The sequence below is a fragment of the Callospermophilus lateralis genome, chromosome 1 (assembly GCF_048772815.1).
Source record: "Callospermophilus lateralis isolate mCalLat2 chromosome 1, mCalLat2.hap1, whole genome shotgun sequence".
In the NCBI taxonomy this organism is placed as follows: Eukaryota; Metazoa; Chordata; class Mammalia; order Rodentia; family Sciuridae; genus Callospermophilus; species Callospermophilus lateralis.
The window spans coordinates 114915797-114940692 of NC_135305.1; the positions used below are offsets into that span (position 1 = coordinate 114915797).

A 24896-nucleotide genomic window follows, 5' to 3' on the forward strand; every position below is an offset into this window, starting at 1 on the left:
CTGGAGAATCCAGGACCCTTCCCTGGAGCCCTCTGAGGCCACGGAGGAAGGTGCCCTGCCCGGGCCACGAGGCAGGAGGGCTCCACTTTCAACTGGAGCAGCTGGCCCTGGCCCTGGGCTGCGCACGCCCTGCCATTCGCTCGCTCTGCTCTGGTCCCCCTCTCTCCCCCGCTCGACTCTGTGCCCAGCACAGGGGACACTCCTGGTGAACGTCTGCTCAGAGGACGGGGGCTCCCCGCTCCCAGGCTTCTCCCTTGGCGTTCTCTGGGGCAGGTGTGGGTGCAAACGCAGGCCTGGCCCTGGGCCCGCAGACGGGTGCCCGTCCAGGGTTCTCAAACGAGGACGGTGGCTGCGGAGGCGCTGGGTGGGGAGGCTTTGGTTCATTCCAGCGGTTCCTCGTCGCATGGGGGACATGGACTCTTTTGAGTCTGACAGAGGCCTTGACGGTCCCTGAGGAGGTGGGGGGGGTGCTCCCTTCAATTCTGCAGATACCTGAAGGACCCCCGAGGGCACAGAAGACCCTGGGGTCCAGCTGCTTGCTGGGCTGTCTGTGGGGGGTGGGCAGGAAGACTGTGGCCACTCTGGGACGCTCGCCCAGGCTGCGGGACAGACATCTGGGCCACATCTGGGACTCGCAGCCCTCCCTGCCCCCGTTCCGTGGCACGCTCCCCTCCCCCGGGGGCTGGATTCCTCCTTTCCTGTCCGCGTTTCCATTCTGCCTCCCTCTCCTCCTCCTTCCCTCTTCCTGTTTCTTGCTGTTGGTGTCCTTCTGTCTGTCTGTCTGTCTGTCTCTCCCTGCGCACCCTTCCCTGTTGGTCCGTCTGCCCAGCCCCTGTCTTTCTTGTCACTCTCTGCTCCGCGTCTCTTCCCGCCTCTGACCCGTCCCCTCTCTCATCTTGGAGGTCCCGCCTGGCCCTCGGGGCCACCCACGGCTCTCTGGCCTCCCCTCGTCCCCTCCCCTCGGCTCTCTCGGTGGCTTCCTTCTTACCTGGGGACTTGCCACTTCCTGGTGGAGGACAGGCGTGTGCTGTGGGTGACCAGGGCCGACCCCCCATTTTATAATCTGGCAGACACTGGGCCCTATAGTCTGGGGCACAAAGCGGGAGCTGGCTCAGCAGCCGGAGCGGGGCCTGGCCGGGGCCAGCCCTGCCCGGGTCACTGCAGAGACCAGCACTTTCCATTGTGACCCCGAGCGCACAGCAGAAGCCCTGGTCCGCAGCTCTCCACCTCCTCGCTGTCCACGGCCCCCTCCAGGGATGGGCCCCCAGGTCCCCGCGGCCGTCCCCGGGGGCAGGGAAAAGGAGAGACCCTGGACAGCAGGAGACCTGGGTGAGCGTCCTGGCTCAGCCACGAGGCTCTGTGTGGTTTGGGACACTCTGTCCTCAGGGGTCTCCGTGTCTGCGGTCACGGGTGAGCACCCGTGTCCCTAATGGAGCTGCACCCAGCAGAAGGCCTGTGACACTGAGCACCGGCCCGTGCACTGCTCGGAGCCTTCCCTGTGCTAAGCACGGTGCCCAGTGCTTGGCCACTGTCCCCTGTGCCACTCTCCAGGACAACCTGCCTCATGGGGCCCTTCCATCCCACCATTTCAAAGACGAGGAAAGCCAGGCGGGGAGCCCAGGCCAGTGCAGGCAGCCTCCGGGCCTGGTGCTCTCGCTGTCTGACCTTGACCTTGGCCTTGGCCTCAGCCGCAGCCTGACTTCCTGATCCTAGGTGGGAAGCCAGGTCTTGTTGGGCTCAGGTAGGCTGGACGTCGGGGACTGGGTCCTGCTCTTCTGCCCACCTGGAGACCCCTCCTTTCCTGGCTTGCCTCTGTGGCCCCCCAGTCACGACCCTCAGGTGCCAGGGACAGAGCTGGTGGCCAGCGCCTCCTCTGAGAAGCCCCAGGTTTAGCCACATGCTGGTCACCTCTGGCACCTGCCGTGGGGCCTGGCCTGCAGAGGGCCCTGTGTCAAGATTTGGTGACTGAATGGTTGTTGGAGGGAGGAGTGAAGAACACTAGCCAGGGACACGAGGGGACTCAGAGACAAAGGGCCCCGACTCAAGTAGGGCAGCAAAGACTCCCAACAGGGTGGCTGGTGACAGAAGCCGAGTGGCCTCTTTCATTTCTCAAGTGGAGACACTGAGGCAGGCCTGGAGCAGGAGGCTGGGTGGAGGTCCTGCCATGTGCCTGCTCTCTGCGGGGGTCAGAGGGGCGGGAGAGCTGTCCAGCTAGGGTGGGGTGGGTGGCGTAGGGGGTCTCTACACGGTGCTGCTCTTCTCTGGGGGTCCAGGGTGGCCCTGGCCTGGGGCCAGCTCTGCCGCCGCAGCCCCTGCCCCCTCCCCCACTCCGCAGCCTTTTATCGCAGGCCAAGGCCGGGGTGGCCGGCGGAACCACAGAGGGGACAGCGGTGGGGCCACCCACAGGTCCGCGCTGCCGGCCAGGCCGTCTGGAGGAGTTCCGTGCCCCCTTGGCCAGGCGCCCTGCCAGAGGGCGGGGGCGGGGACAAGGGACAGTGGCCTTGCTGGGCCCCTCCGCTCTGGGCCTTCCACGGCCTGGGTGCCTGTCATCTTCACCAGGAGGGCGGAGTCTCTGGGATGGACCCCACGCACGGTCTGACGGGAAGTGGAGGCGACCCCTGTCCACCTGTCCGAGCTGGCCTCTCAGATCGCCAGCCTCTGAGCCCTCAGAAGCTAAGTGCTCCTGCTGTTCTCGAGTGATTATTTAATAAGCACCTTTACTCTTAGTAATGACAATGACAAAGATGGTGGGAGTGCCTAATGTTTTTTATGTCCCTGGAACAGTGACACATGCTGTGCACCAGTGATTCACACAAGAACTGTACCCCCCCCACACCCCTCTCAGGCGACACCCCTTCAACCTGTTGCACTCATTTTACGCACAAAGAACCTAAGTTGCAGTCTTTTCTTTTTTGTACTGGGGATTGAACCCAGGGGCACTTAACCACCGAGCCACATCCCCAGACCTTTTTTATATTATATTTTATTTAGAGACAGGCCCTCACTAAGTTGCCGAGGCTGGCCTTGAATTTACGATCCTCCTGCCTCAGCCTCCAGAGCCCTTGGGATCACTGGTGAGCCCCACTGCGCCCTGCTGAGCCCGCAGTCTTAACTTTTATTTTTCTTTCCTCCAAGTAATGCGTAGGATAGGGTTGCTTTAACCCCTCCAGGAAGCGGTGGATGTTGCCATTCTGCGGGCACCAGCAGGGCTCAGGTTTCCTCTGGGGGCCCAGATGGCAAGAGCAGGGCTGGGTTTCACCCTGAGTGACGTGACTCCCAGCCACGCTCTTTCCTCCCTCTCTGGGAGTAGAAGGGGGTGCGGGGCCAGGGGGGGGGATGTCTGCGGGGAGTTCTGCGCCCCCTGGGTGTGGCAGGTGCTACGCCTGTGGAACTATCGGCTCCTGGCTCCTGCCCGTAGAGTCGTCTGGGGCTCTGGCCAGACCTCGGCCTCGCTCACTCCCTCTGGGATCTCTGTGCTCCAACCCCAATGGGCCACCAGCTCTAAGTTCCCACGTTTGTACGCCTCTTCCCATCTCACCCTGTGCGAATCCTCCCCACGCTTCCTAGAATGGCACCTCCAACATGCAGCCTGCCCTGATTGCTCCACTGGAAGTCAAACGGCACCTCCTGGCCCCCTGATGGAGTTCATTTCCATCCCACTTTATAGGCACAGCTGGAGGGGAAATGACCCACTCAAGGTCACACAGCTGGCCACGCTTTGGGGCTCCTCGGCCAGTTGCTCGGACTCCTGCCCCCCTCAGGGGCCCCGTGGGGCTGACTCTGGCGGACCTCGTGCCGCTCCCCTTCCCCGTGCCCGTCTCTGGGGGAGGTGACCCGATCTGTCCCCTCCCCGCTGAACCCAGGGCTGCTGACACCTCTCACTGGGGCTGTGGCCAGCGCTGGCTTTTGTTTCCAGGGCTCACTTGCTGAGTCGGGGCTTTGTCCCCAGGGGCCTCGCTCCCCTCCCTGCCTATAAGAGCTTGACCTTGGCTGGTCCCAGTTCTGACATGTTCTCTGGGCCCATCTCGGTAAGTCCCCGCTGGAGAAGGGGTGGGATCAGGGTCCTGGCCAGCACCCTGGGAGGGGGGGAGCCCAGGCCCCCCGACCCTGCAGATGCCACTGCGTCATCCCAAGTGCCGTCCTCTTCCTGACCGAGAAAGGGCGCCCCAAACGCCCAGACGGGCTCCCGCGACCCTCACTGAGAACACAGTGGTGCCCGAGGCTCCCACCCGCTGGCCGCCGCAGAGCCTTTCCCACAGTGAGCAGATGAGAGGCGCAGAGCAGGGCTCCGAGGCTGCGGGACCCAGGGGGTGAGGGCGCGTGGTCACCCTGTTCTTCTCCTGCCCAGGAAGGGGGCAGCATGACCCTGCAGTGCACCAAGTCGGCGGGACACTGGAAGGTAGGGAGGGGGCCCCGGCCAGGGTGGGAGGACACAGGTCAAGCCCCAGTCCCTGGGACCCCACCTCACTTGGGGGAGGGGTCTGAATGCCCATCTCACAGAGGACACAACCCAGGCTCAGGGAACAGGGCCTGCAAGGTCACGCAGAGAGACTGAACTTGAACTTGGGCCATCTGGTTTCCAAACTTGAACTGCCACCGTCTTTGGCTGCCATTAGGGTCGTCACTGCCACTGGATGAGGCAGCTTTGTGGGCCACCATCATCTAAACATGTCCCTCCTGGGCACAAACTGAAAGCCAACATCATGTACCAAAAATAGGTGGCCACTGTAAAAACACAATAAAAATGTGATTAATTTTTAGCTAAATACTGTTGCCTGAGAGACTACGGGAGATCTCTTTTTGGAGAGATAAAGAAAGAGATTAGTAGCTGGGTGCAGTTTGCACACCTGTAATCTCAGGGGCTCAGGAGGCTGAGGCAGGAGGGTTGCGAGGTCAAAGCCAGCCTCAGCAATAGTGAGGCCCTGAGCAACTCAGTGAGATTCTGTCTCTAAATAAAATGCAGAATAGGGCTGGGGATGGGGCTCAGTGGCTGAGTGCCCCGAGTTCAATTTCTGGTACCAAAAGAAAAGAAAAAAAAAAAAGATTAGTGAGCTGTGGGGAGGGTTGCGGGGGACACAGCGATAACAGCACTGAGACCTAGGCCAGCGCCATTTAGTCACACGATTTTCTTTGATCTGTCTATGTTGAGGGGGAAGAAAAGCGCCATTTTAAGAACTTGGAGGTCCCTCATGAAAGTTCAGATTTGGAGAAGGTCTTGAGACGCTTCCATCGGGCAGAGGTCCAGGGTGCTAGACAGAAGCCACTGTTCCCGGGGCCTGTGCTCTCAGGGCCCTCACCGCCCTTACGGGCCTGGCCCTGGAGGCCCTGGGGGGTCCCAGTTGGCAAACCCCCTTTCACCCGCTTTGCTGGACTCTGGGTTCTGGGGACGCCCCCAACACCCTGCCCCACAGGATTCTGATGTCCGCCCATGTCCACCTTCTCTCTGGCACAGATGGTGGTGTGGGACGAGGAGGGCTTCCAGGGCCGGCGGCATGAGTTCACGGCCGAATGCCCCAGCGTGCTGGAGCTGGGTTTTGAGACCGTGAGATCTTTGAAAGTCCTGAGTGGAGCGTGAGTCTGCAGGGAGACTGAGTTGGGGTTAGGGTGGGGGACCAAAAGGGACCTAGAGGGGGGAGCTGGGACTTTTACATGTTGTCAGCCCTGACTTCCCAGGCTCTAACTGTACCTGTGTCCTCTAGTGTAGTGCTGAGGAGGGTGCAGGGTTGCCATGTAAGGTTGTGCAAGTTGTTCACTGCCCAACTACAGGGCTGCCATTAAGGTTGTCAATGCCCACTGGATGAGCCAACTTTGTGGGACACCATCCTTAGAAATGAATGTTGAGTCTAGAAATGTCCCTCTTGGGCATAAATGGAAAGCCAACACCACTTACCAAAAATAGGCAGTAGCTATAAAAATACAGTGAAAAGTGTTACTGATTTTAAACTAAATACTACTGCCTGAAAGACTGCGTGTGATCTCTTTTCAGAGAATTAAAGACTCTAGTGAGCGGGAGGAGAGGTGGACACAGCAATAACATACTGAGACTTTGTAGACCAGCATCATTTAGTAGTCTTTTCTGCCACCGTGAAGTTCTACATCTGCACTGTCCAAGTTCAGGGTCACTGGCCACATGTGACCACTGAGGATTTCAAATGTGGACAGTGTGGCAAAATGTGGTGGTGCACGCTTGCAATCCCAGCGGCTCAGGAGGCTGAGGCAGGAGGATCGAGAATTCAAAGCCAGCCTCATCAAAGTGAGGCCCTAAGCAACTCAGTGAGACCCTGTCTCTAAATAAAACATAGAATGGGGCTGGGGCTGGGGCTCCGTGGTCGAGTGTCCCTGAGTTCAATCCCTGGTACCCCCCACCCCCCAGGTGCCTCTCTGGGTTGGGGTCCCTTTGGAAGCGGTCATTTAGGCTGAGCCCTTTGGTGCTTGCTGGGACGAGGCTCCCACCCGCTGGCTGAATTATTTTATTTTAGTTAATTTTCATTTATTGAATTCAAATTTAATCAGCTGCCTGGTGCCAGTGGCTATCACAGTGGCTAGAAGGTTCTAGAGGGTTGGAAAGTGCACTGGAAGGAGAACAAGGTCTGGTATGTGAGTCCCTTAAAGCTATGCCTGTGAGTGACACCTGAGGTCACCTGGGGCCATTTGTGTCTTAGCTTCTGCTTCCTGCAAATGGGGAAATGGAACCGGGGTGGAGGAGGCCAGGAAGCCGGCAGGTCCACACCTTTACCTTCTGTGCAGACAGGAGAGGCAGGTGCACCAGTGCCTGCCCCCTGTGTCTCTCTCCCTAGGGGGACACAAAACTGAAGAGGTCACATGGCAGGCCACTAGGGCAGAGCACCTGGTAGTTGAGGAGCCACTGCACGCTCAGAGACGGGGGTGGGGGGTGGGGGTGGTGGAGAGAGGCCCCCCTTGCCAGGTCCCGCAGGGTCACAGGAATCCCGCTGAGGCCCGGCAGCCTGTGGTCAGCCTTGCACATTCCCAGAGCCCCTTGCGTGGAGCAGTCCCCTTCCCTGCGGGACACACGGCAAGTGGGTGGCCGCTGGTGTTGGGGCCGAGCGGTCCCCTGGTGGGGACTGAGCTGGGCGTGGTGGGGGGTCTCGCAGCGACCCAGCCTCTGTCTGCTCCGCCACCGTCGCAGCCCCTCCCCGAGGGGAGCCACCCCAACTGTGTCCAGGCACTGCCCAGGAGTTAAGGGTGGCCCTCCCTCCGTGTGCCCGCAGGTGGGTGGGCTTTGAGCACGCTGGCTTCCAGGGGCAGCAGTACGTGCTGGAGCGCGGCGAGTACCCGGGCTGGGACGCCTGGAGCGGGAACACGGCCTACCCGGCCCAGAGGCTCACCTCCTTCCGGCCCGTGGCCTGCGCTGTGAGTCCTACCGCCGGGCCCCCCGGGAGGCTTGGGCCTTTCCAGGGGACGCTGGGCATCAGCCACCGTGGCAATCAGGGTGCATGACGTGGGCCGTCTCTTTCCTCTCTGACCCTCAGTTTCTTCTTCTTGAAATGAGGTCCCAGTCCCCATGTCCTGGGGAACCAGGACACAGACCCCGCCAGCTACTGTCCACTTACAGCAGCTTTGGTTAGGATGTCAGCACCTGTGGACCCCTGTCCCTCTTCATGACTGGGGGCTCTGGCAGAAGGTGGATGCAGGGAGGCAGGTCCCGCTGGGGAGGAGGGGTGCCCTTCCACTTTATATTTTACTGCCCTTATGGGGTACGGGTAGATGTGGGTACCTTTACTCCATTTTACAGATGAGAAAAACTGAGGCTCAGAAAGGTATGTTTTATTTTATTTTCACCTTATTTATTATTCATAATTCAGGGGGGAAAACCTGAAATGTTAGAATAAGAAAGTAAGTTGTGATAATTATACCTCTGAGACAGGAGCTGCTTCACAGTACAGGAGATGCTTTCTGTTCTGGTTGGTGATTGACAGATGACATCATGGCTATTCTTGTACCCATCCCTATATCTGTGTCTACCTATATCATCAATGTATAGTTAGGTACACGTATTTTTGTTATATAAATGAAATTATGGGAGCTGGGGATGTGGTTCAGTGGTAGAGCACATGTTTAGCACGTGGAGGCCCTGGGTTCCACACTCAGAACCACAAAAAAAAAAAAAAAAAAAAAACGAGTCATAATGAACTTCAGGCCTGGAGACCTGTTTTTTTCACTGGGCAAGTATATCACAATCATCCTTCTGGAAGGTTATATCTCATCTATGGTGCCATTTTTTCATGGCTCTCTAGTATTCCATGCTGTGACTAAGAAGTCCATGGGCTCCTTTGTTCTACAAATAACCAAGGTGCTGAGCATGTGCAGGGTCCTGTATCAGGCTGTCATGGGTCCAATCCCTCGTTCCATGCTCATCCCTCTAGCCCAGAAAATGACCCTGAAAAGTAGGTGCGGTGGTTCTGTTTCATAATTATGAAAATGAAGGCTCAGAAACACCATATGACAGGTCTAAGCTCAGCCATCTGGTAAGTGGCAGAGTCAAGACTGAAACTCAGAGAGGTTCTCGTCTTTTCTGTAACCCCAGGTGCAACACCCAGATTAACATCTGATCGATCCCCTAATGTTGGACATTCAGATTGTTTTCCCTCCTTTTTTATGACGAACATTCTTTTTTCCTATGATTTTTTTGTGTGGAAATTTCTGAAAGGATGAATTCTGGAAGCGCAAATGATGTATATCTTATAAGGTTCCTGGTACCTGCTACCTTGGTGCCCTTCCAAAGTTTGCTAAGAAGGCTGAGCTGGGAGACTGGGGCAGGCTGTGCTAAGGGCAGAGGCTCCTGGATTTCCAGCTGGCTACCAGAGTATCTGACCCTGTTCCCTGTGCCTGTAGAACCACCGCGACTCCAGGCTGACCATCTTCGAGCAAGAGAACTTCCTGGGCAGGAAAGGAGAGCTGAGTGATGACTATCCCTCCCTCCAGGCCATGGGCTGGGACGGCAATGAAGTGGGCTCCTTCCATGTCCACTCTGGGGCGTAAGTGTGTCCAAGGCTCCTTGTAGCAGGGCAGAGAGAGGATGTTGGGAGGGGTGTGACACTTCCTGAGAAAACTATGTGCTGGGGGCTGATGCACACTCCAGAGGAGAATACGGAGGCACAGGAGGTATCAGGAAGGATGTATGGGATTGCAGATGATGGAAACCCAGACCAAACTTCTTTTGTGTGTGTGTGTGTTGGGGGGGGGGTACCGGAGATTGAACTCAGGGCACTCAACCACTGAGCCACACCCCCAACCCTATAGACAGGGTCTCTTTGAGTTGCTTAGGGCCTCCCTGTTGCTGAGGCTGGCTTTGAACTCATCATCCTCCTGCCTCAGCCTCCCGAGCAGCTGGGATGACAGGCCTGTGCCACTGCACCAAGCTTCTTTAAACCCAAAGAATGTTCACTGGCCCCTGTAATTAGCTTCAGGTACTGCTGGAGGACGGAGCTGCCTTCCGGCTCCTGCTCTGCCTGCCTCCGAGTGGCTGTATTCTCGGATGAGCGCCTCCCAAGTAAAGGCAAAAGTGGCAGCTGGGTCCTTAGGTACCTGCCCCAGGGAAAGAGAGGGTCCTTTGCTCCATGATACCGTCGAAGTCCAGGGAAGACGCTCATTGGTCCAACTTAGGTCATGTGGTCCCTTCTGGACCAATCACGATGCTTACAGGAACGGGATGCACTGATTGGCTAGGCTGGGTCACATGCTGATCGCTGAGTTCAGTTCCATTTTCCCAGTTGACTGCGAAGGCTCCCTGTGGTTCTGGAGTCTGGTTCTTGAGTCTCTGGCAGAGAGAAAAGCGGGGCTCAACAAGCAGACACCAGTCCTTGTCCCGAATAACATAGGGATCGGCGAGTTGAAACGTAGCCATTTCTCTAAAGTGCCTCCTGGTAAGAGAGGAGGGATCAGGGCTTCTCCTTCACTCATTCATTTGCCGAGTATTGGTGGGGCTCCTCCTCTGTGCCAGGGTTCGGCTGGGCCCTGGGGGACAGTGAGCCACAGACGTCCCTAACCAGGAGGCTGCCTGCTGGCGGGGAAGCTGACATTTTACAAATGATCTTCAAATTATCAAATTATACGAATGCTTCGAAGATACAGTCAGGGACCGTGGCCTGATTCGGGAGTGGGTCAGATGACCCTGATGACGTAATGAATTAAACTGGGACCTGAAGGGACACGAAACTGGGCCAGGCGAAGAATCGCCGGGAGGATGTTCCCGGCAGAAGAAACGGCACGATCGAAGGCCCACGCCGTGTGTGTGTGTGTGTGTGTGTGTGTATGTGTGTGTGTATGTATGTATGTATGTGTATGTGTGTGCGCGCGCGTGTGTGTGTGTGCCCGTGCGCGTGGCGCATCCAGGGCCATGACGGCCGGGGGCCGCTGGGCCGTTGGGAGCCTCTGCCTCCGTCCCTTTCCTTTTCTAGATGGGTTTGCTCTCAGTTTCCCGGATACCGAGGGTTCCAGTACGTGCTGGAGAGTGATCACCACTCGGGTGACTACAAGCATTTCCGGGAGTGGGGCTCCCACGCCCAGACCTTCCAGGTGCAGAGCATTCGCCGGATCCAGCAGTGAGCCAGCGCCCGGCGCGGAGGAGCGCATGCGCGCGTGTCTGTGACGGCCTGGCTCTGGTGGCGGCCACCGCCTCTGCTTCCGCCTCCCCTCGCGACCCCGCCAACCCGGCACCTGTGTCCGCCAGTCCATGCACAGTCAGCACAGAAAACTCAAAGTAATAAAAAAAGAAAAGAAGGTCCGGTGTTAGCTGTGCTTGTCAATTTTACTGATCTCAAAGAACCAACTTTGAGCTTGATTCATTTTCTCAGTGATTGGTCTGTGTGTTTTTGTCTGTGCCTTTCTATTTTTTTTTTTTTTTAATTTTGAGTCAGGGTCTTGCTAAATTCCCAAGGCTGGCCTTGAACTTGCCAACCTCCTGCCTCAGCCTCCCAGATAGCAGGGATTACAGGCATGCACCACCATGCCTGGCTACAGGTGTGTTATCTAAGTTCCAAATACTATTAGAATTTTCTAGAGACTTTATTTTTATTTAATTTTTAAAATAGAGCTGGGGTTTGAACCTAGGGCCTTGTGTCTACTGGGCAAGTGTCTACGATTCAGCTAAATCCCAGTCCTATTTTTGTTAACTTAAAACAAGTCCACTATGGTCGGAGAGCATGTTCTATGAGGTCTCAGTATTTTGAAATGAATTGAGACTTATTTTGTGACTGAGTATGTAGTCTGTCTTTGATGGACTAAGAGGAGAGCTTGAACACTATGTTCTGTTGTGAGTCAGTGTTCTGCCAATGCCAGTCAGGTCAAGTTGGTTGGCAGTGTTGGTTAGATTTTTCTAGATTTTTGCTTATTTTCTAAAGATTGCTCTTTGTCAATCATGCAGGGAGGGCCATTCATGTCTCCCACTAGGGCTGGGATTGATCTTCTTTACCATTGTCCATTTTTCCTACTTTTTTCTTCAAGAATTTTGAAGCTCCCTTGTTAGGTGGACATTTATTGACGATGGCTGTCTTCCCCACAGATCGTTCCTGGGGTGGTTTGCAAAGCCACACAGGCAGGAAGCCACCTGTCTCCCACAGGGCAAAGCCTCTAATGCCCCTTTTCTTCTCTCCAGTTCTCTTACATAGACCATCTACTAGTGTCTCCTTTAACACCCTCGACCTCCTGAAGGAGGCCCATAAAACAAAGAATGTCCTGCTGGGTGCTATAGTGCACCCCTGTAATCCCACAACTTGGGAGGCTGAGACAGGAGGATCGAAAGTTCAAGGCCAGCCTCAGCAATTAAGTGAGGCCCTAAGCAACTCAGCGAGACCCTGTCTCAAAATAAAAAATAAATAAAAAGGGCTGGGGATGTGCCTCAGTGGTTGAGTGCCCCTAGGTTCAATCCCTGATACCAAGAAACAACAATAAAAAAACAAGTCCTGGACTGGGGTTGTAGCTCAGTGGTAGAGTGATTGCCTAGCATGGGTAAGGCACTGGGTTTGGTTCTCAGCACCGCATTCAAATAAATAAATAAAGGTCATCAACAATATATATATATATATATTTAAATACATATATATTTTTAAAAACCCCAACAAAAACCAAGTTCCATTTTGCTCCAAGCCTGAGTAGAGAGTTTCTCTTGCCCTCTTTCTTCTCTGCCTGCCCCCTTTGTTCTTTGCTTTTTCTTTTTTATATGAATTATCTAAACCTGGTTCTTTTTCCTGGATCCCTGGGGCCCATCTTCCTGTACCCATGAATGTCCCTAATCTGTTGAGAGGGACAGGAAAGGGTGGGAATCTGAAGAGCGCAGGAAAAGATAACATGTGCCTGCTCAGGAAGGGGAGGCAGAGTTTAGAATACTTACATTCAGGAATTTTTAAGCTGCCTGTCATCATCCCCTGCAGCCCTAGGTGGTCTTCTATAAAGAGGACCGTCCCCAGGGAGCCGTGCAGGAGATAAGACAGTGTGAGGACCCCGAGAGAAAGGGGCCATCTGGGAGCCGGGGACAGCGGCCTCTGCTCAGACCTTAGGATCTTAGACCTTCAGGCCCAGGGCTGGGAGGAAGTCAGCTCCGAGGTTTTTTGGGGGGGGTTCAGGTGGGGGAAGCCCTGGGAAACCATGGGAGATGGGACACACAGTCCTTTTCCTGGTCCAGTTTGTTGGGGAAGACAGACTGATGCAGGGGAGACCACAGGACTGGACAGGTGATAAGGAGAGGGCGGGGGTGGGGACAGGCCCTCCTTAGTACTGGCCTCTGCTCAGACCAGCCCCTGGGACTCAGTCCCTGGACGCTGGGCCGCCCTCCTGACACCTCCACATGAGACCACATACAAGTCAACCAGAACCCATCCCAAACTGCACTTTTGGAATGCACCAGGCCTGAGGGGCCTGGGGGCCTGGTGGCCCAGAACTTGCCTAGCCCGCTCGAGGCTAAAACAGACTCGGAACCCAGTTGCTATCACCCTCTCCACTGGCGCTGCACTGGTCCAAGCACCCCAGTCTCTCCCCTTCGGGTTTTCCCTGTATTTACCTCTGCCCCTACACGTTCCCTTCTCCACTTAGCAGCCGGGGTGCTCTGGTTACCAATGCAAGGAAGATCTGGTCTTCCTTCTGGTCTTCTGAGCTTCCCGCTCAGAACCCTCCCACACTCGCTCCTGTTCCAAGAGAAAATCAGACAAAACTCTTCCCTCTCATCTGTCTTGCCTGGGGCAACTCCGACCTCAGGCCCCTAGGTTGGCCCTTCTTTGAAGGCGCCAGGTGTGTGAATCAGCTCTTCACAGATGCCACAGCCTGGGGGGCTTAAACCACAGAGCTGACTTCCTCCTGCACCACCTCCCTGGTGACTCGTCCTCTATATAGACCACCTCTTGGATCAGATTAGGATTCCAAAGGTCCCATTTGTACCCTACCTCCTGACCTAGAACACCACTGATGATAGTGTTCGCCTCTTTCACACTCAATATAATTTAAATCCCACAGCAACTCCTTGACATCATTATAGTCTCTTTAAAACCCAACAGAAATTTAAGGCTCAGAGAGGTGAAGCAACTTGTCTGAGGCCACCCAGCTTTGTAAAAGCATTTAGCCAAAGCTGGTTGTTCAAGATTTGGGAGTGTATTAAAGAGATAATGGTAGTTTGAGGTTTATAAATAGAAAGTTGCTGAGTTCATGTCTTCCAGCTTCTTATCCACCATCGGAATGTGTCCCTGGGGGCTAGGCAGGGAGCATTTGCTGAAGGAAGGAAAGAACCTCACTGGAATTTGATGGTGGCTCCGTGATGAGCCAGCTCCGGCCAGAGCCAAGAGTGAGGCAGGCAACCATAAAAACCAGGTCCCCAGATGTGAAAAGAGACAATTTGTCAGGGATCTCAGGAGGGAAGGAAAGAGGGCGTGAAATTATTTTTCATATCTTGCCAAGAGACCAATTTTCCTGTTGTGAAGGAAAGAGCTTCAATTATTGAAGCTATTTGGTCAGAAGTAAGTGGTCGGCAGGGAACACCCATCATCCAGAATGCCGCGCTCAGCCAAGAGGACTGACCACCAGGTTCAGGACGGGGGGAGTCCCAAATCGGCAAACTCTTGGCCCAGAGAGGGGCAGGGACTTGTCCAAGGCCACACAGCAAGCACCATGAAAACTGCTGCCCCTGATAACCTCACCCTCAGCCAACTCATGCCTGCTCCTTTGTCCACCCCGTCCTCCCTGCGGCTCCTCCCCTTCCCTCTGTCCACCTGCTTCTTCCACCACTGCCCCAGAGTCACTGCCCAGGAGCTAACTCTTTGGCAGGAAGCCGGAGCCGTGTTGCACCTGTCATGGGAGGCTGAGGCTGGAGGCTGGAGAGTTCGAGGCCAGCCTCAGCAATTTACTGAGGCCCTAAGCAACTCAGTGAGACCCTGACTCTAAAGAAAACACAAACTAGGGCTGGGGATGGGGCTCAGTGGTCGAGGGCTCCTGAGTCCAATCCCTGGCACCAAAAACAAACAAACAAAAAGCAGCATCAGATCAAAAGGAAGGAGCCACCACTTATGGTCTGAGGGGCAGGGGCTGGAGGTGTCACACACCTGGGCTTGTGGGAGGAGGAGGCGGGAGAGGAGGAAGGCTCCCAGAGGAGGGGAGAGCTTTTCCTGCCCCAGAGGAGCCTTGGCAGCGCGTCTATTTATTATTAACGAGGACCCAGCAAAGAGGATGACGGCGACGGCGACAACGCGCCAGGGCCTTGCGCGCGAAGCAGAGACGGGCGACGCGGCGCTGGGCGCGGGCCAGGCCCCTGCCCCAGGAGGGCGGGAGCAGGTGGCGCCCCGCCCCGCCCCCTTCCTGCGCCCAGGGCACAGCTGCGCGGTGACCAGATTGACGGAGGGGAAACTGGGCGGGCAGCCGCGCCTCACGTCAGCTCCTGGGCAGGTCTGTGGCACTCCTGGGACGCTGGGCAGCCCGGGGAGGAGCAAAGAGTCCCCCTGCCTCCTCTGGGAGGGGACACGCTGAGCGGGGTTGACCCAGGTCTGGTCACTGGATGGGGACAGGGATGGTGGGCACAGGACCCCATCTAAGCGGGAAGAGGCTTAGAACGGTGGCTGGAGCCAAGGGCTCTTGGTTCTGGGGCTTGAGGGGTGGACCGTGGACTGCAGGTGCCACTTGTCCCCAAAGTCAACCCGGATCACCTTCTATGACATTGATGCCCTCCCACCGTTTAGCATATGAGCCCCCAAATTCCCTGTCCCTGGCTTTCTGTGTCTCCAGGCATTTCAAGAAGGGTCTCTTGCCTGGTGGTGGCTCAGGCCTTAATCCCAGCCGCTCAGGTGGCTGAGGCAGGAGGATCTCGAGTTCAAAACCAACCTCAGCAATTTAGCCAGGTCCTAAGCAACTCAGTGAGCCCCTGTCTCTAAATAAAATATATAAAAGGGCTGAGGATGGGGCTCAGTGGTAAAGCATCTTTGGGTTCACATCCCTGGTACCTAAAGATAAAAATAATAATAAAAAAAGAAGGGTCTCTGCTTCGTGAAAATCAAAGGGAGATCAGTAGAGGAAAGGGACCTGGGGCGGAGGCCGGGAAGGAGGGATACTGGCCAAATTCTATGGTTGCGTTGTGGTATGCACGGATATGTGGCAACGAATTCAGCATTATGTACAACTATAACGCATAAGCAAGTGGAGAAAATAAAATAAAATGTAAAACAGAGAGAGAGGGAGAGGGTTCTGTCATTTACATCCAAACAAGCCCTGATCTTACTCTGTGGAACCCACCACAAGAAGCAGACAGCCGGCCTCTCATCCCCCACCCCCACCCCGTCCCAGCGGGGACCCTGGTGGCTTCCACCTGTGGGAAGGTGAGCCCCTTTTTCCCTGTAACTAGGAGCTCTGAGCCCTTTGATGCGTGACGCCCAGGGCTTGGTGCCCATGATCACCCTCTTTCTCCGTGTAGCGCAGATGACGGGGCTGAGGCTGAAAGAGACCCTGATGTGCTTAAGTCTGGACACAGAACCGGAAGCAGAGCTGGGGGTCCAACCTGGGTCCCCTGACTCCGTCCAAGAGATGCTTGTGTCCCGATTCTGCCCCTCAGCTAAAGGCTCTGGCACCAGCTCACGGGGGTTCCTTAGCACCCTTGGTCTCCCCCTGCCCACCTGGCTCTTCCGGGGCTCAGGTTGTCTCCGAGGCCAAGAACAGCCTCTAGAGACCTGCCCCGCACTGACACCTGGTGGTAAGAAATGGAAACGCACCCACCAACCCCCTGTCTGAGGTTGGAAGTCTGGCTCTGGGTAGTGGGGTAGAGGGATGGGGAAAAGGGGATGAGAGTTAGTTCCTAGTAGGTTAGGAATCTAATGGCTAATGTTCTTTTGGCAGACATTGGGCACTTGTGAAACAAATTCCTTTCCCTTTTCACCTTGGCTTCCAGGATGCTCCAAACCAATGTGCAGTTCGCTCTTATCAACTGCATGGAGCTGACTGACAGGAATCTGGAAGGGGAACTCTATCTCTGATTCTATATCCCTTTCCTTGGGCCTTCCTTTCCCACCTGGTTTTTGTTTTGTTTTGTTGGTATGAGGGGTTCAATCGGGGTGTTTAACACTGAAGCCCATCCCCAGCCCTGGATTACCTAGTTGCTGAGGCTGGCTTTGAGCTGGCCAGCCTCCTGCCTCGGCCTTTCAGGTGGAATGACAGGCCAGCGCCACGGCACCTGGCGTTTCCTACCTTGTTTTCTATTTCATTTTCTGATGGAGAAATTTCTTCTTGTTGGGCTGAACTTGTTGGGGCGCCTGCGTGGCAAGTGCTCTACCACTGAGTCACACCTCAGCCAGGGGGGTGTCTTTATAGCCACTCCACTCTCCTCAACTTAGGGACAAGAAGGGACAGAGCATGGTGATACGGTCAGAGAGTTTGCTTGTCTTCTGGAAGCTTCTCTCTGCAAGTGGGCCCAGGAACCCCCGCCTTGCAGGCTTTCGTGGGTATTCAGGGAAGCGCTGAGGGGTTACCAGCCTCCACTCTGTTTGCCATCTCCCCAGGGCTCTGTGCTGTTTGACTCGGGCCAGCAAGAACGCAAGGGGCAGCAGGGCATCCTCACTGGCCAGCCACCCTGTGCTCTGCAGGCCCAGCCGGAGCTCCTGCTACAGCCTGGGTCCCCGAGGCCAGCCCCTGCCTGCTCCCAGAGCACCGCGGCTCTGGAACCCCGCACCTCCCCGCTGCAGGCGCCCTGGTGTTCCCAGCTCATGCGCAGAGAGCCAGATGCAGCTCATAAATAAAGAATGTACTGTTCTGCAGAGCGGCTGCGGCAGGCAGTGCGGGGGCGGGCGGGAGCAGAGGCAGCCTGGAGGCAGGGAGGACCATGCAGGAGGCCTGGGACGGGAAGGGATGGGGTGACAGTGGTGGGAGGGGAGCATCTGGAGGCAGACCCTGGGGGCTACATGTAGCTCAGGTACTGTAGGTCAGCCCCGCCTCAGTCTACCTGTCTGTAAAGTGGGGACATACCATCCCTGGGGCCGTTTTGCTATTGCCTTTGTAGCACTGGTCCCAGAACCTGGCACACGTACAAGCTCACTAAGGGTCACTATTTGCCCCAGGCTTCTCCAGCGTTTCTCCTAAGAACTTTGTGTTTATACTGTGGGAGACACCAGGGGGTCTGGGGTCCTAGGGAGAGGGCAGAAGACCGTAGAGGGGATGCAGGTGACAGGAGCAAGTGCTCAGAGCTGTTTGAAGAAGCCACCACCAACCAGACAGGCCAGCCGAGTCCCTGGGGGGGGGGGCTGTGTCTCTGCAGCCATTGCGGGTGGGCCTTGGGGTGCTCATTAGTTTGTAAGGGAGAGGGTGGTCCTTGGACAGCAGATGGAGCTGGGGACCCTAGGCGCCCTGAGACTGCACTGTCGTCACAGTCGTGTTGGAGCTGAGACTCAGATGGGCCTCCTCTGGACATGTTTGTCCATTTGTGCGATGGTTCCCACGAGGCTTCCCAGAAGCACAGCATTTTAAACTTGAAGACTTGGTGTGCTTGACACAGGGACACCTGGGGTCCAGCCCTGGAGATGTGGGCGGGGGTGGGAGACAGGTCAGGGTACGCCCTCCCTACAGATGGACCCATGGATGAGACCTAATCCCACCTTGAGATCAGCCCGAAGGAGAGGGGTCCAGTCACCTGGGACGAGGGATTTCCTAAGAGGAGCCACCGTCCCCCAGAGGCTCCCTGGTGCCTAAGGGCTGGGAGGTGTGCGGCCGGCTGGGGTGCCTGGGAGCTGGGTGGGGGTGCCTGGGAGCGGGCTGGGGGTGCCTGGGAGCTGGGGGTGCCTGGGAGCTGGGGGGGGGTACCTGGGAGCTGGCTGGGGGTGCCTGGGAGCTGGCTGGGGGTGCCTGGGAGCTGGGTGGGGGTGCCTGGGAGCTGGGTGGGGGTGCCTGGGAGGTGGGGGGGTACCTGGGAGCTGGGGGGGTACCTGGGAGCTGGCTGGGGGTGCCTGGGAGCTGGCTGGGGGTGCCTGGGAGCTGGCTGGGGGTGCGGGCCCGGGCCTTGAAGGCGGTGCTAAAGGTGGCCCTGTGTCCTGAGGCCAGTGGGCGGGCAGGGGAGCTATGGGGTTGTGCCTTTCCAGACTCTTCTGGCTTCTTCAAGGGGACAAATAGGAGGGGGCCCCCATAGGAAGCGACGGGGCAGGGAGCGTGGTGGCGGCTGGTGGGGGCGGGGAACTTGCAAACTGTCCGGAGGCTGCCGTGGGGGCTGGGGGTGAGGGCGGCTGTGGGCGGGGTGTGTCTTTGTGGAGTCTCAAGGCTCTCGGCCCCGCCTCTGGCCCCGCCCCCGGCCCCACCCCCGGCCTCTTCTGCCCCGCCCCTCGCAGCGGTGGGAGGGAGGAGAGGGCAGCTGCTGGGCGGCTGGGAGCGCTGGGAGCAGGTGCGGGGCGTGCAGCGCTCTGTTTGCAGATGGATAACAAGATGGGGTGGGTGGGGTGCACGCCCGGTCCCCCTTCTCTTTTGTCTGTCTGGACACAAAGACCCAGACAAAGCAGCCGTGGACTGAGGACGGGGCCTGCGCTGGGCTCGCACAGGCTGGAGACCCGGGGGAGGCGGGGAGGGGGTGAGGGGCGGGGAGGGGGTGAGGGGCGGGGAGGGAGGGGCAGGGCAGACGCGGAGGCCCCCTGACCCGGGCAAAGCCTCCTGGCCCCACAGCCTCGTTCTGGGCACTAGAAAGTGAAGAGGATGGCCAGCTGGGGGTCCCTGAACTTTGCCATCCTGATGGTGGGTCTCCTCTTTTTGGGAGGAGAGTACCAGGGATTGAACCCAGGGGCACTGCTTAACCACTGAGCCACTTTTTTATTTTGAGATGGAGTCGACAAGTTGCTTAGGGCCTTGCTAAATTGTCAAGGCTGGCCTCAAATTTGTGGTCCTCTGGCCTCAGCCTCCTGAGTCACTGGGATTGCAGGCGCCACCGCGCCCGGCCTGGATGGTCTCTTTTATAAGGAGAAGAGATCCTGGCTTCTGGAAAGTGGAGGAAACACATTCAGATCCTGTCCATGGAGGAGAGGCCCCCCCGGATAAAAAGTGACCAGGAACCCAATGAGACATAAACTGTCTTTCCCATTCCCATCCCCTCTCCCTTCCTTTCATTCCCCTTTGTCTAATCCAAGAAATTCCATACTTCTCCTTCCTACCTTCCCTTGTTATGGATTAGCACCCACATATTAGAGAGAATATTATCTCCCCAAACTGTTTGTCTAGATCAACCTCTTGTCTTTATATGTTACCCAACCTCAGGTATTTTGTTATGGCAAAAGAAAATGGAGCTTAGGTACAGCTTTTCCTGAAACCATGCATAGTCTTGGACTTGTTTCTGCTACTTGAGACCCAGACAGTCCTGAAATAAAATAGTAATTGATGCAGTAATCAATCAGCAGCTGGTGTAGTGTCAGCACTTGATAAATAAATCCTTCCTTCCTTTCTTTTTTTTGGTACTAGGGGTTGAAGCCAGGGGCACTCAACCACTGAGCCACATCCCCAGCCATTTTTTGTATTTTTAGTTTAGAGACAGGGTCTCACAGAGTTACTGAGGCTGGCTTTGAACTTGTGATCCTCCTGCCTCAGCCTCCCGAGCCGCTGGCATTACAGGTGTGCACCACCATGCCCGGCACCTTTCTTGACCACAAAGACTGGCTGTGTTACTAACTCAAGTTCCCACAAGTCCTCTGGACTTCATTAGGACAACAATATCAGTGACTGGCACTTGCGAGTTGACTTCTGTCTCTCCCATCTCTCCCATGCCAGGTTGGCAGGTAATGGGTGGAAGCTTCTCAAACCAGGAGGCCTCAGGTTGGACTTAGGGTTGGCTCTACTGGGGAAGGCTGGGCCGTGTAGGGGTGATGGGGCCACAGACAACCCCCTGTCCCCATGGAGGATGTCCCCTGACACTCACCTCCCCAGACACACCTTAATGAGGTGCCTGCGGCTCCTTGCCTATGCCTTTCTCCAGCCGAGGGCACGTGGCCTGTCTGTGCCTGGAGCAGCCTGCAGGTGGCAAGGGGTCAGTGCACCAGGAACGTCAGGTGACAGGTGACAGTTGGTAGGTAAGAATCGTGGCTCCCTCCACCTTAGGTGGGCACGTCTCACACAGACTCCCAGAGGACCGCAGGAGGACTCGGTCCTAGTTGTTCCCAGAACTTGCTCATAGTTAGGGACTCAATTGTGGTCCCCCTACCCAAGTCCCCACGTTGAAGCCTTAACCAGTAACGTACTTAGACACGGAGCCTTTAAAGAGGTACAATGAGGGCTGGGGATGTGGCCCAAGCGGTAGCGCGCTCGCCTGGCATGCGTGCGGCCCAGGTTCGATCCTCAGCACCACAGACAAACAAAGATGTTGTGTCCGCCGAGAATTAATAAATAAATAAATATTTTAAAAAATGTGAAAAGACTTAAATATGTCTAAAAAAAAAAGAGGTATAATGAGGTCATAAGGGTGGGACCCTAGTGTCCTTCGAAGAAGAGAAAGAGACACAGGGTGTGTGAACAGAGGTCATGAGAAGTTTCTCCAAAGATCAGGAATGGGAACTCCCTGGGACCCACCTGCACCCCTCCCTGGTGCTCGTCCCTGAGAATTAAAGTCGGCAAGTGTTGGGGTTTGGATGAAGGTGTCCCCCAAAAGGTCACATGTAAGACAGTGCCAGATGGTTTGGAGGAGCCTTAGCCTAATCAGCGACCTCGGCTGATCTCTGATGGGATTGACCGAGTGGTCACTGAGGCAGGAGGGGGGTGGCTGGAGGGGTGGGCTCTGGGGACGTGGCCTTGGCATGTGTGTTTGGTGTCTGGAGGGTGGAGTCTCCCTGCCTGCTGGTCCCCACGGGAGCTGCTCTCCTGGGCCACCCTCTCCCTCCACGATGTCCTGCCCCACCTCGAGCCCGAGGAATGGAGCCTGCTGTCTCTGGACTGAGACCTCTGAACCACGAGCCCTCAATAAACCTTTCCTCCTGTGCATTGTTCTGGTCGGGACTTTTAGTCACAGCAGCAAAAAAAAAAGCTGACTAGAGCAACCGATTTGAGACATATTTATACCAGTTTTCACAACCGCCAAGCCATGGAGCCAGCCCAGGCGTCCATCAGGAGATGGGTGGATGAGGAAAATGAGGTGCGCCTCCACAGCAGGGTCCACTCGGTCACAGAGTGAGGTGATGTCCTTTGCAGAAATGGGCGGAACTGGGAACATCACACAAAAGGAGCTAAGCCAGACGCAGGAAAGCTAAAGATCCCGTGATCCGGTGACTCTCATGAAAGTGGAGGGGAGAAGAGAGAAGGGCAGCGGACAGAGGGGGAAGGGAGGGGGCGGGAAGGTGTGGGGCTTGATCACGTTGTGCAGGTGTGTGTGTGGACGCGTTGCAGGAGCCACTGTCACGTGTGATTAAAATGCAACATGAACCCAGGGTGTTCCTTCTGGACAGAGGAAGCGCTGCCTCCGCCTGGGTCCCGCCCAGGGCAGGCAGGGCCCTGAGTGCAGCCAGAAGGCGCCCAGCGTGGTGGTGGGCTCCTTGTGCAGCTGGCACGGGGCAGTGCCTCCCCTCCCCGGGGCAGGATGACGGGGCATGAATGCAAAGAGCGGCCCGAGATGCTGAGCGCGGCTTTTTTAGTCCCAGAGCTCCAGGTTCCGGTCCCAGCTTCCCTGCTGGCTGGCTGACTCTGGGTGAGCCACTTTCCCACTCTGGTCTCACCCTCCGGGTGTGTTGCAGGTGATACCAATACTCTCTCAGGGGGTTCTGGGAGGGACCAGGGGTAAAGCACTCACGATGGCATCCTCTAGTCAGGTTCACTGCATCGGAAGGTGATTCTCGGGGGAGGGAGGGGGAGGGAAGTTTGGAGCTGATGAGATTGCTGGAGAGTGTGTCCACTCCCGAGGGGACACCTCTCTAGGGAGACCCCTTTCCTGGCTGCACTGGCAGGGCCAGAATTCTCCCTCGGGCTGCAATGCGGCCTGGTGAGCTTGAAGGCCATCTCGCCTGCAGGTCCAGGAAGCCATGGTGCCTCGTGGGGTTGGGGAGGTGACAGGTCCACTTACAGGTGACAACTTGATTCTGAGGTGTGTCTTTGGTGGTGCCTTCCTGGGTTGTCTCGACAACCAACCCTCCACAAGAAATGGCTCAAGTCACCTTCAAGAAAGGCAGAAGGGGAACACGGACGAGTCTCTTTGGGGTGCTCCTTTATCTGCGCATGGCTCCTGGGGCTCAAGTTCCTGTCACCCCTAAACATCTGCCGCCAGGCCGAGCTCCTGGCCAGTTGTGGGGAGGATGGCCTCTGTGACCTTGGGGTGTGCTCTCCCATGTCCTGGGTCTGCTCTAGCCATAAGGTGAGGGTCAGAGTCACACGGATGGGGATGTGAGAGGGAAGCAGTTCTAGCTTTCGAATTTGCAAATCCCAGAGGCGGTGGTGCCAGTGCCCCAAGCCTGGAGGAAATGACGGAGGTCACTGAAAGTCCCCAACTCTCCTTAGGAGAACAGAGGACACTAGGGAAGTTGGACTCACCACGGAGGCACTCGCAGGTGGACCCAAGGAAGCCAAAGGACCACCTGGATTCCCGAGGACACTCAGTCCCCTCTTCCCAGCATGAAGAAACGTGTGTGTTAGAAAACTGGGACGGATGACAGCCAGGCTGGCCCAGGCTGGTTTCGGGGGTCTGAAGGTCGTGGGAGTCTGTTCCCTTCTTGCACTGCTCACTTCACGGCTCCCTCTAAGTCCTCCTGAGTTAGACACGGTCTATTAGCAGGGGCCCCACAGAACCTTCTAATGGTACCCTCTGTTGGCCGTTCCTGCTGTCCTGAAAAGACGTCTCTAGGACCAACTAGGATTCATCACTGCTCTCCTGCAAGAAGCCCCAGGCAACAGAAGTGTCATCGTAAGTTTGCAGGAGGCCAAGTGGCTGGATTTTGTTTTTCCAAATTCATCTTTGAGATGATGGGTTGATCCTCAACAGAGTTTGGGAACAGATTTTGAACAAGTGACTTGGGGATACACTCAAAAGAGAAAGCGGTGAGCCGTGTGCGTCTTCTGTGTGCATGGGGAGCGCCATGCCAGACCCCACTCTGTTTTTGGTTTGCCGATGGGGAAACTAGAGTGGGGACTGAGGGGAGGTCAGGAGCCTGGGTGGGGATGACGGGTTGGTGGGCTGCACACTCTCCCTTGATTTCCCTGTGTTTCCTGGGGGTCCTTCCCACCCTCCGCACTGCCAGGGTGGATGCTGGATCTGAGGGCTCCCCTGTGCCTTCGAGGTCCCTGCACGGGTGTGGGCCAGGTGTGTTAGAAGTGAGCTTATAGGAGCTGGTGCGGTGAAGCACGCCTGTCGTCCCAGCAGCTCTGGAGGCTGAGGCAGGAGGATCATGAGTTCCAAGCCAGCCTCAGCCACAGCGAGGCCCTAAGCAACTCAGTGAGACCCTGTCTCTAAATAAAACTCAGAATAGGGCTGGGGATGGGGCTCAGTGGTCGAGGGCCCCGGGTTATATTACTATAACCACCCCCACCCCTACACACACACACACACACACACACAAAAATGAGCTGTAGTTGTGTTGAATAGGGTTTGGATATTCTGAAGACCAGGCTAATGGGTCCCAGCAAGATGTGCGGTAAAGAAGATGGAACTCAAGGATGAGCTCAAACCCCACCCGGGTCTCTTAACAGCATCAGTGAACAGCTGTCATTGTTTCTATTTGTCACTTTATCTAAGCAATGATGATGACACCATAGACATCACAGCCTGAGAATGAAAGGAGGTGACCAGTGTACTAATAAAAATGTTCTGAGCCCTTAATAAGCACCAGTCACTGTGCTGAGGACCCTCCCTTATTTAGTCCACACGATATTACGATGTGGATTTTGCTCATTATTTCCACTTGAAGGAACAGAAACCGAGTCCCAGGTCACACCTGGTTGGTGCAGGGACGCATTGAAATTCAAACCCAGACTGGTTCTAGAGACCAATGGAATGTTCTGGCAAAGTGGTTCTCCAGCTTGCACGTGCATTAGAATTCCCTGGGGGTCCGTTAAAATGTGGATCTCTGGCCTTAGAGTGTCCGGGTCAGGAGCATCGGGCCACCCCAGAGTTTGCATTTCTACCATTTTCCCAGATGACGCGGTTGGTACTGGACAGGGTGTCGGCAGAATCACACTCCAGGGCCAGTTTTCAGTCTCCCTGTCTTAGAAGAGACTAGGGATTAAGGAGAGGGAAGTTAAAACTCTGAGCGTTCCCAGGACGAACGGTGTGTATCAGGGGCAGAGCCCCAACGTGAAGTCACACACCTGGGTCCCATCTTGGCTCCACCGCACCCAGGTGCCCGTCCAGCAAGGTTACCCGGGAGGCCCACCCCGAGCCCCACGGCTTCAACCCTCGACGCCCCAGGACCTCTCCCTTCCCTCCTTTTAACGCTGGGTTCAGCTTTCTGTCCCCAGGTGTGCGCGCTTCCAACCCGAGCGCG

General features: G+C 56.3%; 1 protein-coding gene across 1 annotated transcript; it reads left to right on the top strand.

The window, feature by feature from the left end:
* Positions 1-4007: 4007 nt before the first annotated feature.
* On the top strand, positions 4008-10566 carry Cryba4 (crystallin beta A4). The gene is made up of 6 exons (XM_076865038.1): positions 4008-4028; positions 4349-4399; positions 5453-5571; positions 7230-7371; positions 8854-8996; positions 10419-10566. The coding sequence occupies exons 1-6, from the start codon at positions 4008-4010 to the stop codon at positions 10564-10566; spliced, it is 624 nt and encodes a 207-aa protein (XP_076721153.1).
* Positions 10567-24896: the final 14330 nt, after the last annotated feature.

Coding starts and splice junctions, on each gene's coding strand:
- Cryba4 (XM_076865038.1), top strand. CDS start 4,008: ATGTTCTCTGGGCCCATCTCG. Junction 4,029..4,348: donor TGTTCTCTGGGCCCATCTCG/GTAAGTCCCCGC, acceptor TCTCCTGCCCAG/GAAGGGGGCAGCATGACCCT. Junction 4,400..5,452: donor AGTCGGCGGGACACTGGAAG/GTAGGGAGGGGG, acceptor TCTCTGGCACAG/ATGGTGGTGTGGGACGAGGA.